This window comes from Salmo salar, chromosome 07 (assembly GCF_965601325.2).
Source record: "Salmo salar chromosome 07, fSalSal1, whole genome shotgun sequence".
Lineage (NCBI taxonomy): Eukaryota > Metazoa > Chordata > Actinopteri > Salmoniformes > Salmonidae > Salmo > Salmo salar.
Window position 1 is genome coordinate 30,371,355 of NC_138297.1, and position 13,921 is coordinate 30,385,275.

The window sequence follows — 13,921 nt, forward strand, 5'->3', positions numbered from 1 at the left end:
CCAGGACCTCTATACCAGGCGGTGTCAGAGGAAGGCCCTAAAAATTGTCAAAAAGACTCCAGCCACCCTAGTCATAGACTGTTCTCTCTGCTACCACACGGCAAGCGGTACCGAATCGCCAAGTCTAGGTCCAAGAAGCTTCTAAACAGCTTCTACCCCCAAGCCATAAGACTCCTGAACAGCTAAATCAAATGGATACCCAGACTATTTGCACTGCCCCCCCCCCCCCCCACACTGCTGCTACTCTGTTATTATCTATGCCCCAGCACATTGACTCTGTACCGGTACCCCCTGTATATATCCCCACCATTGTTATTTACTGCTGCTCTTTAATTATTTGTTTTTCTTATCTCTTACTTTTTTGGGGGGGTATTTTCTTAAAACTGCATTGTTGGTTAACCTGTTGGGTCTAGGGGGCAGCATTTGCACGTCTGGATAAAAAAAATGTACCCGATTTAATCTGGTTACTAATCCTACCCAGTAACTAGAATATGCATATACTTATTATATATGGATAGAAAACACTCTAAAGTTTCCAAAACTGTTTGAATGGTGTCTGTGAGTATAACAGAACTCATTTGGCAGGCAAAACCCTGAGACATTTTCTGACAGGAAGTGGATACCTGATGTGTTGTATTGATTTTAAACCTATCCCATTGAAAAACACAGGGGTTTAGGAATATTTTGGCACTTCCTATTGCTTCCACTAGATGTCACCAGCCTTTACAAAGTGTTTTGAGTCTTCTGGAGGGAGATCTGACCGAACAAGAGCCATGGAACGGTGATGTCCCATTAGACACCTGGCGCGCTACTTCATGTTGGGTACCCTCGTTCCAATACGTTATAAAAGGCTATGCATTCGTCCACCTTGAATATTATTCATGTTCTGGTTAAAAAAGGCCCTAATGATTTATGCTATACAACGTTTGACATGTTTGAACGAACGGAAATATATTTTTTCCCCTCGTTCATGACGAGAAGTCCGGCTGGCTTACATCATGTGCTAACGAGACGGAGATTTTTGGACATAAATGATGAGCTTTTTTGAACAAAACTACATTCGTTATGGACCTGTGATACCTGGAAGTGACATCTGATGAAGAGAATCAAAGGTAATGGATTATTTACATAGTATTTTCGATTTTAGATCTCCCCAACATGACGTCTAGTCTGTATCGCAACGCGTATTTTTCTGGGCACAGTGCTCAGATTATTGCAAAGTGTGATTTCCCAGTAAGGTTATTTTTAAATCTGGCAAGTTGATTGCGTTCAAAAGATGTAAATCTATAATTCTTTAAATGACAATATAATATTTTACCAATGTTTTCTAATTTTAATTATTTAATTTGTGACGCTGACTTGACTGCCGGTTATTGGAGGGAAACGATTTCCTCAACATCAATGCCATAGTAAAACGCTGTTTTTGTATATAAATATGAACTTGATAGAACTAAAAATGCATGCATTGTCTAACATAATGTCCTAGGAGTGTCATCTGATGGAGATTGTAAAAGGTTAGTGTATCATTTTAGCTGGTTTTATGGTTTTGGTGACCCTGTCTTTGACTTGACAAAACATTACACACAACTCTTGTAAATGTACTGTCCTAACATACTCTAAATTTATGCTTTCGCCGTAAAACCTTTTTGAAATCGTAAAACGTGGTTAGATTAAGGAGATGTTTATCTTTCAAATGGTGTAACATAGTTGTATTTTTGAAAAATTTGAATTTTGACATTTATTTGGATTCAAATTTGCCGCTCTTGAAATGCACCTGCTGTTGATGGAGTGCACCACAGGTGGCACGCTAGCGTCCCACCTAGCCCCAAGAGGTTTTAAGGGCCACAGCTGTTGTATTCAGTGCATGTGACAAATTCTTAGGAAAAAAAATAAAAATACATTTGAGTAGCTACTCAATAATCCCTGTAGTAAAAAGGGATTGACATTAAGCTCCAGGAAGGATGAGACACCATAGATTTAGACATTTTTTACACCAACACACTACTAATGACCTCTGACCTTTCTCCTCAACCTCACAATCAAAATTGTGTTACTTCCAAATTTGGTAACAGGTCAATTCAAGGTCAATTCAATCCAATCAACATTATTTCCCCCCCATAAGAGTGGGTCAACACGCTACCAATCAATTAACACTACCACCCTGTAGAGTGAACTCTGACCTTTCTCCTCGACCTCGTGTTTGATGATCTCCAGGTCCATGGTGAGCTCCTCCACCTTCTCCTTCAGTGACTCCACCTCCACCTGCAAGCTCTCCGACCGCTCCTCGGCCATCTCCTTGTCCAGTGTGGCCATCTCGATGGCGTCCGCCGTGTCTGACATCTCCTCCATGTAGCGGTCCTTCGACTCCAGGGCCTCCCGAGCATCCTGAATGACGAGAGTTGACATCAGTAATCTCACTTCACATACAAGACAATTACATCAGTTACCCTCATCAGTTACCCTGTAAGAAAAATAAGAACTTTTGCCAAATAGAATATCATGTTTTACCGTTCATTGAAAATGTTTCTTATCTAATAGGGAAAGTGGACACGTACCCATAAAGAGACATCAATGTGATTTATTCGTTTCTATGGTGGGTACTAGTACTTGTTACCTTCTTGGCCTCTTTGAGTTGTTTCTGCAGGTCGGCCTGCTGCTCCTGCATCTTGGTCTTCCATTCCTGCAGCTGCTCCAGCTGGATCTTGTATTTCTCCAGCTCCTTCAGCTTGACCTTGTCCTCTGCCCGCTTCATCTTCAGGGTCTCCAGCTTCTCCTCTAGATCCTTCACCTGACCTCGCAGAGACTCCTCCTCCTGGGGGAAGAACGGAATAAAGAAGTGGAAAGAGAGAGCGACAAGAGGGAGGTGCACACAGAGAATCACCTCATGTTGATGTGTGGTCAATTGGGAAAGGCATTTTTAACCACGAGAGAGGGGATAGTTGACATCTCAGAGAGTGACTGGAGTCTAAAGCACCCGCATATAAAACCCGCACACAGCTCAAATACATGCCTCCACCAACAAGGACCATTGTTACAGTGACACAGTTCCACTGACATGAAACCAAAGATGGAAACTCTGCCCTCTGTGGGCACATTGGGGAAGTGCAGTAGTAGTGAGGTTGAGGAGAAGCACTCTTCCGAAACACCCTGTGAACTCAGTTAGTCAAACAACATGCCCAGGCCAGATCTACGCATGCGTCCAGATAATGTTACCCTACCTGCTTCGATACGGGAGGCTCAGCCTGTTTACAATGACAACATGAATAGAACAGTCAACAGATGATATGACAAATGAGGAAACATTGGATTGAGGTGATACCTTGGGCTTAGATTAGTGGTCCCCAACTCTGGTTCTGGAGAGCTTCAGGTTAGGCAGGCTTTTGTTCCAGCCCAGCACTAAAAACATCCATCAACTTATCAAAGTCATAATGACTATGGTGTTTTCTTGCTGTGCTAGAACAAAGCCTACACACAAAAGCCTACACACAGTACACACACTGTAACTCTCAACAACCAGAATTGGTGTACACTACCTTAGCTAATGATCTGATTGGGCAGGGTGTGTTGTGGACTGACCTTGCTAGGGGTGGCAGGGGGAGGAGCTCCAGGCGTGGCGGGGGTGCCGCTGGGCAGGGGGACGACGGGAGCCCCCAGTGCACCCTTGGAAGACAGGCTGCCCTCACTGACATCCTCCCTGGACAGAGAGCTGGACAGACCAGAGGCCGGGGTGGCTAAGACTCGGGGGGTCTGGGGAGGGGAAGAGAAGGGGGGCAGGGAGAGATGGAGAAAAGATAGAAAGAGAAAGGGGAGAGAACAGGAAGGAATCGAGAAATAAAAGTAAAACGCATGTAAAAGAGAAAACTACATCCGTGAGACAGTACCATTACCTGTTAATCCCAGTGATCATAGTGAAACAGACAGCCACCCAGAACACAGGTATATAGCCTGGTCCTACATCCATTTGCTGTCATTTACCCATAAGGAGTTGGCAAGCGAGCAGAAACAGACTGGCACTCAGGCTAAGAACAGACGAACAAACCCAGGTCAACCCATGGTAAAGTGAACCTGTCATAGTGAGTCAACACACCTGGCGCACAGGTGATAAAACGCCACACCCAGTGCCATATAAGTCTCCCCTTACTGTGCTGATCTGGCCTACACTAAAAAGTATCAACTGTCCTTGAAGGAACTGGCACAGGTTAACTGAACTATATGGAAAAAGGTGAACTCTAGTCGTAGATGGTTGCTAAACTACAGCAGCAAGTTACTGTTTCCCTTTTGTGGGGACTTGGTTGAAAAACAAACTATATACGCTGTAGTCATTCCAGTTATTGTAAGGATTTTGACCTTTGACCAATGACCAGAAGGACCAGAGTTCACCCCTCCAGGACGTGAGTTGGTCTCTCCCTGGGGGGAGGGGGTGTTTTGAGGTCTGGAACGTACCATGAGGAGGGAGGGGAGGGAGCTGGAGGAGGAGAGGCGACCAGGAGTGTTCAACTGTTGTTGTGTGTGATAAAGTAGACTCTGTTAGGGCTCAAAGAACTGTCTGCTGCTGCGATCTCTCTTCCTGTGGGCATTCTCTATATCAACTTTATACACTCTACTACACCCACATTCTATAGTTAGGCCGATGCAGATACACTACACTCCATGTAGTGTGTGTGAAATACTGCATGTTAAATATTGGCTACTATCGGAGTAGACCTATATGATGTACACTGTAGCAGGAATATCGTACTCTAAACATAATTTCTAGACTGTAGATAACCTTCTGCATTCCTAATCTGTTCCATTCCTACAACATCCATATCTAAGAGCTATAACTCATGTTTCATTTCATATGATATACAAAATGACAGACAGGTAAACTCTTCCCTCTTAGTACCCCTGTTACCTCACTGAATGCCTCTGTCTGATGTTCAAAGGCTCACCTTGGTACTACGGCGGGTTACGAACTGGAGGAGGGTGGGTAGAGGATAGAGGACACATACACAGATAGACATACATAGGCCCGGCAGAGAACGCGAGGGCAGCAATTAGCAGTACGAGAGGAGCAGAAATACACAGGGTTAAGATTAGTCTACACACACAGATATCACACTACAGGCAGGATTACTACTGTGTGTTACTCGATTAACCACTTAAGTCCTTATGCAAGCATGTACTGACCATAACTATTGTGTTCAAAATCTGAAGACATACTGTAATAGATTAGTGGGTGAAGTTGATTTTTAAAAAGTATATCAAATTAGTTCAAATTCAAAAACCCAAGTGATGTGCAGGCACAAACACGGCGCATCACAATGCAAGCAAGCATATACTTGTCTCAGAAAGGTTAACCAAAAAATACAACTCTAAAAAAAATGTGCGTAACAGCCCAAAAATGTGAAATCATGCTCCCAAATGTCTCATGAAATCAAAGAAGAAAAAATGAGCACACAAAATGTCCATGTAAAACAGTTGAGGTATAAACTGCGAAAGACAAACTACAGAAAACATATTACTGTTGAGCAAAAAATATAACCCAGAATAGCCAAATTCTAAATAAAAGAAATGCTGATGTGTTGGAAAAGAAAACGTGACAAGCAAGCACCATGGCAAGGCAGATGAGCACAGTTTAAATATCTATACCTTCTTGGGAATGGGCATCTGTAACGGTATTCGGGGGGAAAGGAGAGAGGGAGAGAGAGAAGTAGGGGAAAGGGAGGACAATCACTTGAAAAAGGAGAAATGGGAGGGAGGGGGAAGAAGAGAGGGACGGGGTATAAATCAGCACAAGGGTACAAATCATTCTAAAACAAACCATATATTGTCTGTATTGTTACTGCACCTGTTTGACTGATTTCGGAGTCTCAGGAATGTCTGGGGGGGAAAAAAGATTGTTATCTCAAACTCATTGTAGTTTATAAACTACTTATACATTTTTTTTTGATATCATCAATGTAAAGTTTTACAGTGTAGTCTTATGAGTGGAGCATACGATGAGCACCAGGGTCAGTATTCACAGTCTATGTATGAGTGCTGATCTAGGATCAGGTCCCCTCTGTCCATGTAATCTAATTAATAATGATTTGAAAGGCAAAACTGATTCTAGATCACACTCCTGCTCTGAGACGCTTTATGAGCATGGGTCCAGACCCTGTAGGAGGCCTAAATTACGGTATAAAAGCTTTGTTATCCAGCTCACCTTTCTGCTTGGGCAGGAACTTGGCAGTGACCGCCTCTGGGGTGTCTGGAGAGGTGGCACTGGATCCATCTTCCACTAGCTGGATCTGACAAAGATAAAGAGGGAGATAGATGCTCAATACATCAGTCCACCACAGAATACTATTGTTCCTATGCATGTAGTTCACGCCCACTAAAATTAATGTCTCATCATCAAATATCTTCTCTTCCCCTTTATGCGTGAGTGCGTGCATCTGCATTGGAGTGCATACAGTGCATTTGGAAAGTATTCAGAACCCTGCTGTTTAATTATTTGTTACTTTTATTTTTCTATTTTTTTTACTTAACTTCTTAAAGAATCGTTGGTAAAGGGCTTGTAAGTAAGCATTTCACTGTAAGGTCTACACCTGTGACAAATGTGACAAATAAAATTCGATTTTTTTTCCCACATTTTGTTAACTTTGCAACCTTATTCTAAAATGGATAAAATAACCCCCCATCTACACACAATACCGCATAATGACAAAGCAAAAACAGTTTTTTTTAAATAACTGAAATATCACATTTACATAAGTATTCAGACTTTACTCAGTACTTTGATGAAGCACCTTTAGCAGCAATTACAGCCACAAGTCTTCTTGGGAATGACGCTTCAAGCTTGGCACACCTATATTTGGGTAGTTTCTCCCATTCTTCTCTGCAAATTCTCTCAAGCCCTGTCAGGTTGGATGGGGAGCGTAGCAGCACAGCTATTTTCAGGTCTCTCCAGAGATGTTTGATCGGGTTCAAGTCCGGGCTCTGGCTGGGCCACTCAAGGACATTTAGAGACTTGTCCCGAAGCAACTCCTGCATCATCTTGGCTGTGAACCTTTGCCCCAGTCGGAGGTCCTGAGCACTCTGGAGAAGGTTTTCATCTGTACTGGATCTCTGACTAGTCTCCCAGTCCCTGCCGCTAAAAAACATCCCCACAGCATGATGCTGCCACCACCATGTTTCACTTAGGGGTGGTGCCAGGTCTCCTCCAGACGTGACACTTGGCATTCAGGCCAAAAAGTTCAATCTTGGTTTCATCAGCAGAGAATCTTGTTACTCATGGTCTGAGAGTCCTTTAGGTGCCTTTTGGCAAACTCCAAGCGGGCTGTAAAGTGCCTTTTCCTGAGGAGTGGCTTCCGTCTGGCCACGTTACCATAAAGGCCTGATTGGTGGAGTGCCGTAGAGATGGTGTCCTTCTGAAAGGTTCTCCCATCGCCACAGAGGAACTCTGGAGCTCTCTCAGAGTGACCATGGGGATCTTGGTCACCTCCCTGACGAAGCCCCTTCTCCCTCGATTGCTCAGTTTGGCCGGGAGGCCAGCTCTAGGAAGAGTCTTGGTGGTTCCAAACTTCTTCCATTTAAGAATGATGGAGGCCACTGTTTTCTTGGGGACCTTCAACGCTGCAGAAATGTTTTGGTACCCTTCCCCAGATCTGTGCCTCGACACAATCCTGTCTCGGAGCTCTACAGACAATTCCTTCTACCTCATGGCTTGGTTTTTGCTATGAAATGCACTGTCAAGGGTGGGACCATATTGACAGGTGTATGCCTCAATGTCCAATCAATTGAATATACTACAGCTGGACTCTATCAAGTTGTAGAAACATATCAAGGATGGCCAATGGAAACAGGATGCTCCTGAGCTCAATTTCGAGTCTCATAGCAAAGGGTCTGAATACTTATGTAAATAAGGGATTTCTGTTTTTTAATTGTAATAAATTTGCTGACAGTTCAAAAAAAAAAATTTGCTTTGTCATTATTGGGTATTATGTGTAGATTGATAAGGACAAACAATCTAAATCAATTTTAGAATAACACTATAACGTAACAAAATGTGGAAAAAGTCAAGGGGACTGAATAATTTCCGAATGCACTGTATGAAGTGTCTATATCGTGTGACGTGTAAGCTTGCCTTACCTGGGACTGGCGCACGAAGATACCACAGTTCTCATCACACTGAAAGTATCTCTTCCCCTGGACCGTGCCGTCGTTCTTGCCCTTGGGCTCGTCCAGGATCACGCCCACCCACTTGCCAGTGGCAAAGAGCGTGGCGCCCACGTAAGCCACCGTGCCACGCTGACCCTTACCGATCACCTCCACCACCGAGCCCACCTTGGCAGGCTTGCCGCCCCCGTCCGCACTCATCTTGCTCAGGAGGGGGCTGCTGAAGAGCTGGAGAGGGGGGAGAAAGAGGGGGACACAGCGGGTCATAAGAGGGTGGAGCAGAGTCCACTAATGGTTGCTGGAGGGACAGAGAGCAAGGACTGTTGTTGTACACTGAGCCACTGTAAGTGGTCAGTAAGGATTTTGTTATCATTAAGACTTTAAACCATTTAATTTAATGTGTCATTTAAGTGAATAATAGTTGTTGAGGGGGAATGGATATGCCATCAACTCGATGCCCCATTAGTTGCCTGGCTACCCAGACTCACTGCACCACACCCGTTAGTTTCTTCTCTGCAAGGAGTCTGGATCAGATTACCTCCCCGACCCTTTACCGAATGTGAACACATTTGGGCCCATCTGATTGGTCCAGAAACGGATGGGTTGGGCCGGAACACGTGGGTAAAGCGGCGGTTTGTAAAGTCGTCATTGGCTTTGATACTCTGAATGGTTAGAGCCAATCCAATCGCTGATGACTTTGTTTTGCACAATGCCTCTCGTCACCACAAACAACTTCAATGTTGGCAGTCTCAGACTCAAGTGAAGAAGTGGGCTCCCGAGTGGCACAACGGGCTGAGGCACTGCATCTCAGTGCTAGAGGCATCACTACAGACACCCCACAGTTGGCCCAGTGTCATCTGGGTTTGGCCGGTGTAGGCCGTCAATGTAAATAAGAATTTGTTCTTAACTGACTTGCCTAGTTAAAAATATATATTTTTTTAGAGTGAGTCGTCAGGCTACCCCATTAGGCATAGTTCCCTGTGAATATCAGACAGCTGACTCCTGTCTACTAGCTAGGCCATATAGACAGCTAGGAAGAAGCTGAGAGGGAAAATATATGATAAAAGGCCTATTCCACAACAAGAACTAGATTAAAAAAACATTGTTGATGACATATCATTAGGCCTTTGTCTGAATGTCAACCAGCTGACTCGTCGATAGCTAGGCCACAGACAGCTGACTGCTAGGACACAGACAGCCTGAGGACACAGTCACACACCCAGTCATATGGTTCAGCACCCTGTAACCATTACAGCCAGCAGACACAGAGACAGCACCACTCACTATCTAGACACAGAGGAACTCATTCATAAAAATGGTCAAATGGAGGCAGTGGAGGATCTTGAAACATATTTCGGTCTTCGGCGAGGCAATGCCATGTGAGATGAGACCAGATTCACGGTAGCTGGCCTTATGGATATCGTCCGAAGGGCAGACAACTGGGAGGACTTGCCAGGATCCAACCATGGCAGGAATGGTGTTAGAAACAAAAGAAGGGAGAAACTGAGCTCCCATGTATGCCATTGGTAATAACATTGGAATAAAATGAACCACCAGGAAATAGCCTTCAAAACTGGAATAGTCCACCCATCCTAACCGTGACTTCTTCAGATGAAGAGGTGAACAGATCATGGAGCCACAACATGTTAGATCATCATCACCAACATCATCATCATCTACAGGACCTTGCTGTATCGCCTGCACTGTGAGTAAAACCATTATTTATTATTAATTTCTTTGCCAGCAGTATCAACAGGAAAACGCCTCTCGATACAGTTCTGTTTTCAAAAGGTGGCACAATAACAACAACAAAAATGTAAATAGCCAATTACTAGTCATAGGCAAAATAGCTGACTGTTGCTGTTTGTTCAATCAAATAAATGTAGCTATAGCCTAAAGACAAGCACTAGCCTAGTCTTAGGCAGAATATCAGATAGGACTCACCAAGCTGCCCCGGCCAATACCCAGGCCCATCGCCGGGACAGCCACAGAATGCCGCCTGCGCATTCCAGCCATATTGACTTGTCTTATTTATCACCAAAAACAATTGTATAAATCAAAGAGTGAAAGCTTCTCTCTCTCTCTCTCCTCTTAACTTCTCTATATATGTCCTTGCAAGAGGAGACAGGAGAGGAGTGCAAAAGAGGAGGGCCTAACCGGATGCTATAGAGTGGTGAGGAGGAGTCGTCGACTGTGTCCGGAAGAGACTTCACCATTAATTTTCTGGATTCAGGGTTCACTCAAACATGATTTAAATCTTTCCTTTAGCATTAACAGTTAAAACGGATTTTGGGACCGTAAATCAATTCGCTCTCTTTAAATATTTGTCATCTGATGTAGCCTATTGTTTCAGTCTCTGAATTGTTTCATCGAACTTTCGCTGCCAGCTCCTGATATTAGGGCCTAAAAAAAACAACAATCTGTCTCCTGAATTAGACTAGTGTGAATGTGCGCCCAGCTAAATCCTGTCCCAAGCTTGTTTTTCCCAGTTTTCCTTTGCTAAACTATTCCAGTTTTCATCATCATTGCCCAACTTCATAAATACTGGACCCTCAACTTCAAAACTCCTTTGCTAGTTATACAATCATGTCACTAAGAAACTTAAAGCATTTATTGTTTGTAGAATAGTCATGACTGGTTCAAACCATCTGTAAGACATTTTACATTTACATTTTAGTCATTTAGCAGACGCTCTTATCCAGAGCGACTTACAGTAGTGAATGCATACATTTCATGCATTTTTTATTTTTTTTTGGTACTGGCCCCCCGTGGGAATCGAACCCACAACCCTGGCGTTGCAAACACCATGCTCTACCAACTGAGCCACAGGGAAGGCCCACTGGCGAAGGATATCTGGCGAAGGATATCATTGCTACTTAACGCAGATCCATGTTCAATTTTGAGATCCACCGGCGTCATTGGCTTTTATTTAACTAGGCAAGTCAGTTAAAAACAAAATCTTATTTACAATGACGGCCTACCCCGGCCAAACCCTAACCCGGACGACAGTGGGCCAATTCTGCACCGCCCTATGGGACTCCCAATCACGGCCAGTTGTGATGCAGCCTGGAATCGAACCAGGGTCTATAGTGATGCATCAAGCACTGAGATGCAGTGCCTTAGACCGCTGCACCACCCGGGAGCCCCCAAGGCTTAAGGTTAGCCTCTCCCTGCTTGGCTCAATGGGATATGTAGTGATTTTTTCCAACACAGACAGAACACAGTCTGGTACCTTTAACGTTTTTTTAAACTGACTATCGTATTTCTTGATTAAATCAGACTTTATTAATATAATGAGTAATCCAAGACTAGAGAAAAAACTAGAGAAAATAGCAACTCTACAGAGCGCAAAGGAGTACAATGAATGCCTAAATTACTTCCGGACACAGAGTCTGCAAAGCTCCTCCTCACCACTATTATTGATGCTTCAGCATTCAACAAACGTCACAATTCTTTGAAGTGAGCCGGTGTACTTCTGCCCAATCCCAGTAAGTAAACAATAACATTGTAGTCTCCCTGTAGTAGACTGATAAGGATCTCTGTAGCTACTAAAAAAAGAACATCACTCAGTCAGTGTGAAAGAATGCGTTTCTGATTATGCTCACGCCAGCACTGTCATTGTCACCAATGGAAATGCTCATCCTCAGTAGTATCTATTTCAGAGGTTGTTAGTTCATCCTGCCCTGTGAGGTCAGGTGAAAGTATCTTTGTCATTTAAATTTGAAAAAAAAAATACTTTTAATGTTACAGATACATGATACTATTGTCACATTAAAAGTAACAATCGAGATGTAACTGCTAGTTGCGGGACCAAGCTAAGTGAAAGCGTCATCAAACACAAACATTATGACAGATGGCAAGCTAAGATAGCCAGCTAGGTTCAGTGGTTCAAGTTAAGGGAACGTCAGTTTGAGGAACATAACCAGCGCATGCGCGATTAGCTAGATAGTTAGGGTGTGTTTCGCGGAGGACTAGGCAGTTAACGTTACACCAAAGATTATGGTAACGTTTGCTAACCAGCTAGTTAACGTTAGTCAGTCAAAATATGATTGTAACGTTAGCTCGAGCAAACACATCAGCTAACGTTAGCTAGTTAGTCTGTCAGTGCTGTTAGCTACTCTACTAAATATCTCTTCATAGCTTCAGTTTTCCAACAAAAAGTAGCACTAACGTTAGTGAGTTATCAACTAAATTCATTTGCTGCTAGCTACAGTAGCTAAATCAACAATAAATGCAATTTCGTTAGCTATCTAGTGAACGTTAGCTAAATGCTAACGTTAAATGGTAGTCTAAACGTCAATCATCTTGAGAAGATAGCTAGCTAAGCCACTTACTTGCAAATAGACAAAGTTATGTTCGTTGAAAAAAATCAACTGAATTCCCAACGAACTTGTTGGTATAACACTAGAAAAAGATCTACAGGTAGGGTTAGTTAGCAAAATGCAATGTCCACCTAGCTAACGTTACACCAATTTACAGTGTTCATTGCACATTTCTGTCAGAATAAAAGTCGTCTACTTCCGCTTCTTTGGAATTCAGTATAAAAGTCCGTCTGACAAACGTGACATTTGAACTGTTTTCATTGGAATTTTATTACAGTAGTTTCAATAACAAGGCCCAATACATAACACATTTCAAAACATCTGAGCCCTATACTACGAATCAGGTTTAAGTCAGCAAGGTCAAATTAGTTCAACTCGGGTTAACCTTTACCACGAAAGTGGCTCACCTTTTAGCTAGATACATTTCTATGGCAATGAATCGTTCAGAACTAACCTGCTCTGGGGCAGGTTAACTCAGGACTAACTCCATTTATCCTGAATTAAGTGTCTGAGCCACAACCCAGCTAACAGCAAATGTTCCCACAACTTTTGGGGCGGCGGGTAGCATAGTGGTTAGAGCATTGGACTAGTAACCGAAAGCTTGTCGTTCTGCCCCTGAACAAGGCAGTTAACCCACTGTTCCTAGGCCATCATTAAAAATAAGAATTTGTTCTTAACTGACTTGCCTAGTCAAGTAAAGATAAAATAAAAAACGTATAAAAAATAAAGAACTTACCCAGAATGCGTTTGTCATGTTCTCAGAATATAAGATTTTAAGGTATGTAAGGCCCAGATTGTACAAAAATGTAAATACATTTTTTGAAGCTCTGAGGGGTCTTAAAATTCATAATCAAATAGCCAAAGGATCCTCGATAAGACCTTCTTAAAACAATTCCATATAGCTTAGTTTTTTCTGGGACACATAAATGTTTTTTGAAACATTCCTTTAAAATGCGTCTAGAACATGAATATCTTATGTTCTGAGAACAAGGCATCCATGTTTTGTATATGTTTGGTGGGACGTTGATGGACTATTCTCCTAACCCACAGAAAAATGGACATGAATGTTCTTGCAAAGTTCTCATTTAACATGTCTAGAACATTAAAACCTCTTAAGGATTAGCCCCTTTTTTTCCATTTTCGCCTAAAATGACATAACCAAATCTAACTGCCTGTAGCTCAGGCCCTGAAGCAAGGATATGCATATTATTTGTACCATGTGAAAGGAACCACTTTGAAGTTTATGGAAATGTGAAAGGAATGTAGTAGAATATAACACAATAGATCTGGTAAAAGATAATTCAAAGAAAAAACCAACTGTTCTTTTGTATTTTTTTTTTGTACCATCTTTGAAATGCAAGAGAAAGGCCATAAAGTATTATTCCAGCCCAGGTGCAATTTAGATTTCGGCCACTAGATGGCATCAAGGTGTGTGCAAAGTTTAAGACTGATCCAAT

General features: G+C 42.8%; 1 protein-coding gene across 9 annotated transcripts in view; it reads right to left on the reverse strand.

Annotated features, from left to right (window-relative positions):
• Positions 1-12,683, reverse strand: part of LOC106608960 (dynactin subunit 1) — a 33,605-nt gene extending 20,922 nt beyond the window's left edge. For 2 of the 9 annotated variants that reach the window (XM_014207219.3, XM_082977545.1), the window contains exons 1-11: positions 12,477-12,683; positions 8,116-8,370; positions 6,188-6,272; positions 5,831-5,862; positions 5,632-5,649; positions 4,932-4,955; positions 4,444-4,497; positions 3,577-3,747; positions 3,219-3,242; positions 2,615-2,812; positions 2,181-2,385 (exon numbers count right to left, since the gene is read on the reverse strand). In XM_014207219.3, the coding sequence (XP_014062694.3) occupies positions 2,181-2,385; positions 2,615-2,812; positions 3,219-3,242; positions 3,577-3,747; positions 4,444-4,497; positions 4,932-4,955; positions 5,632-5,649; positions 5,831-5,862; positions 6,188-6,272; positions 8,116-8,343 (1,039 nt within the window). In that variant the 5' untranslated portion in view covers positions 8,344-8,370; positions 12,477-12,683. The remainder of the gene's footprint in view (positions 1-2,180; positions 2,386-2,614; positions 2,813-3,218; positions 3,243-3,576; positions 3,748-4,443; positions 4,498-4,931; positions 4,956-5,631; positions 5,650-5,830; positions 5,863-6,187; positions 6,273-8,115; positions 8,371-12,476) is intronic. The other 7 variants (XM_014207224.3, XM_014207223.3, XM_014207220.3 and 4 more) reach the window with 6 other exon arrangements.
• Positions 12,684-13,921: the final 1,238 nt, after the last annotated feature.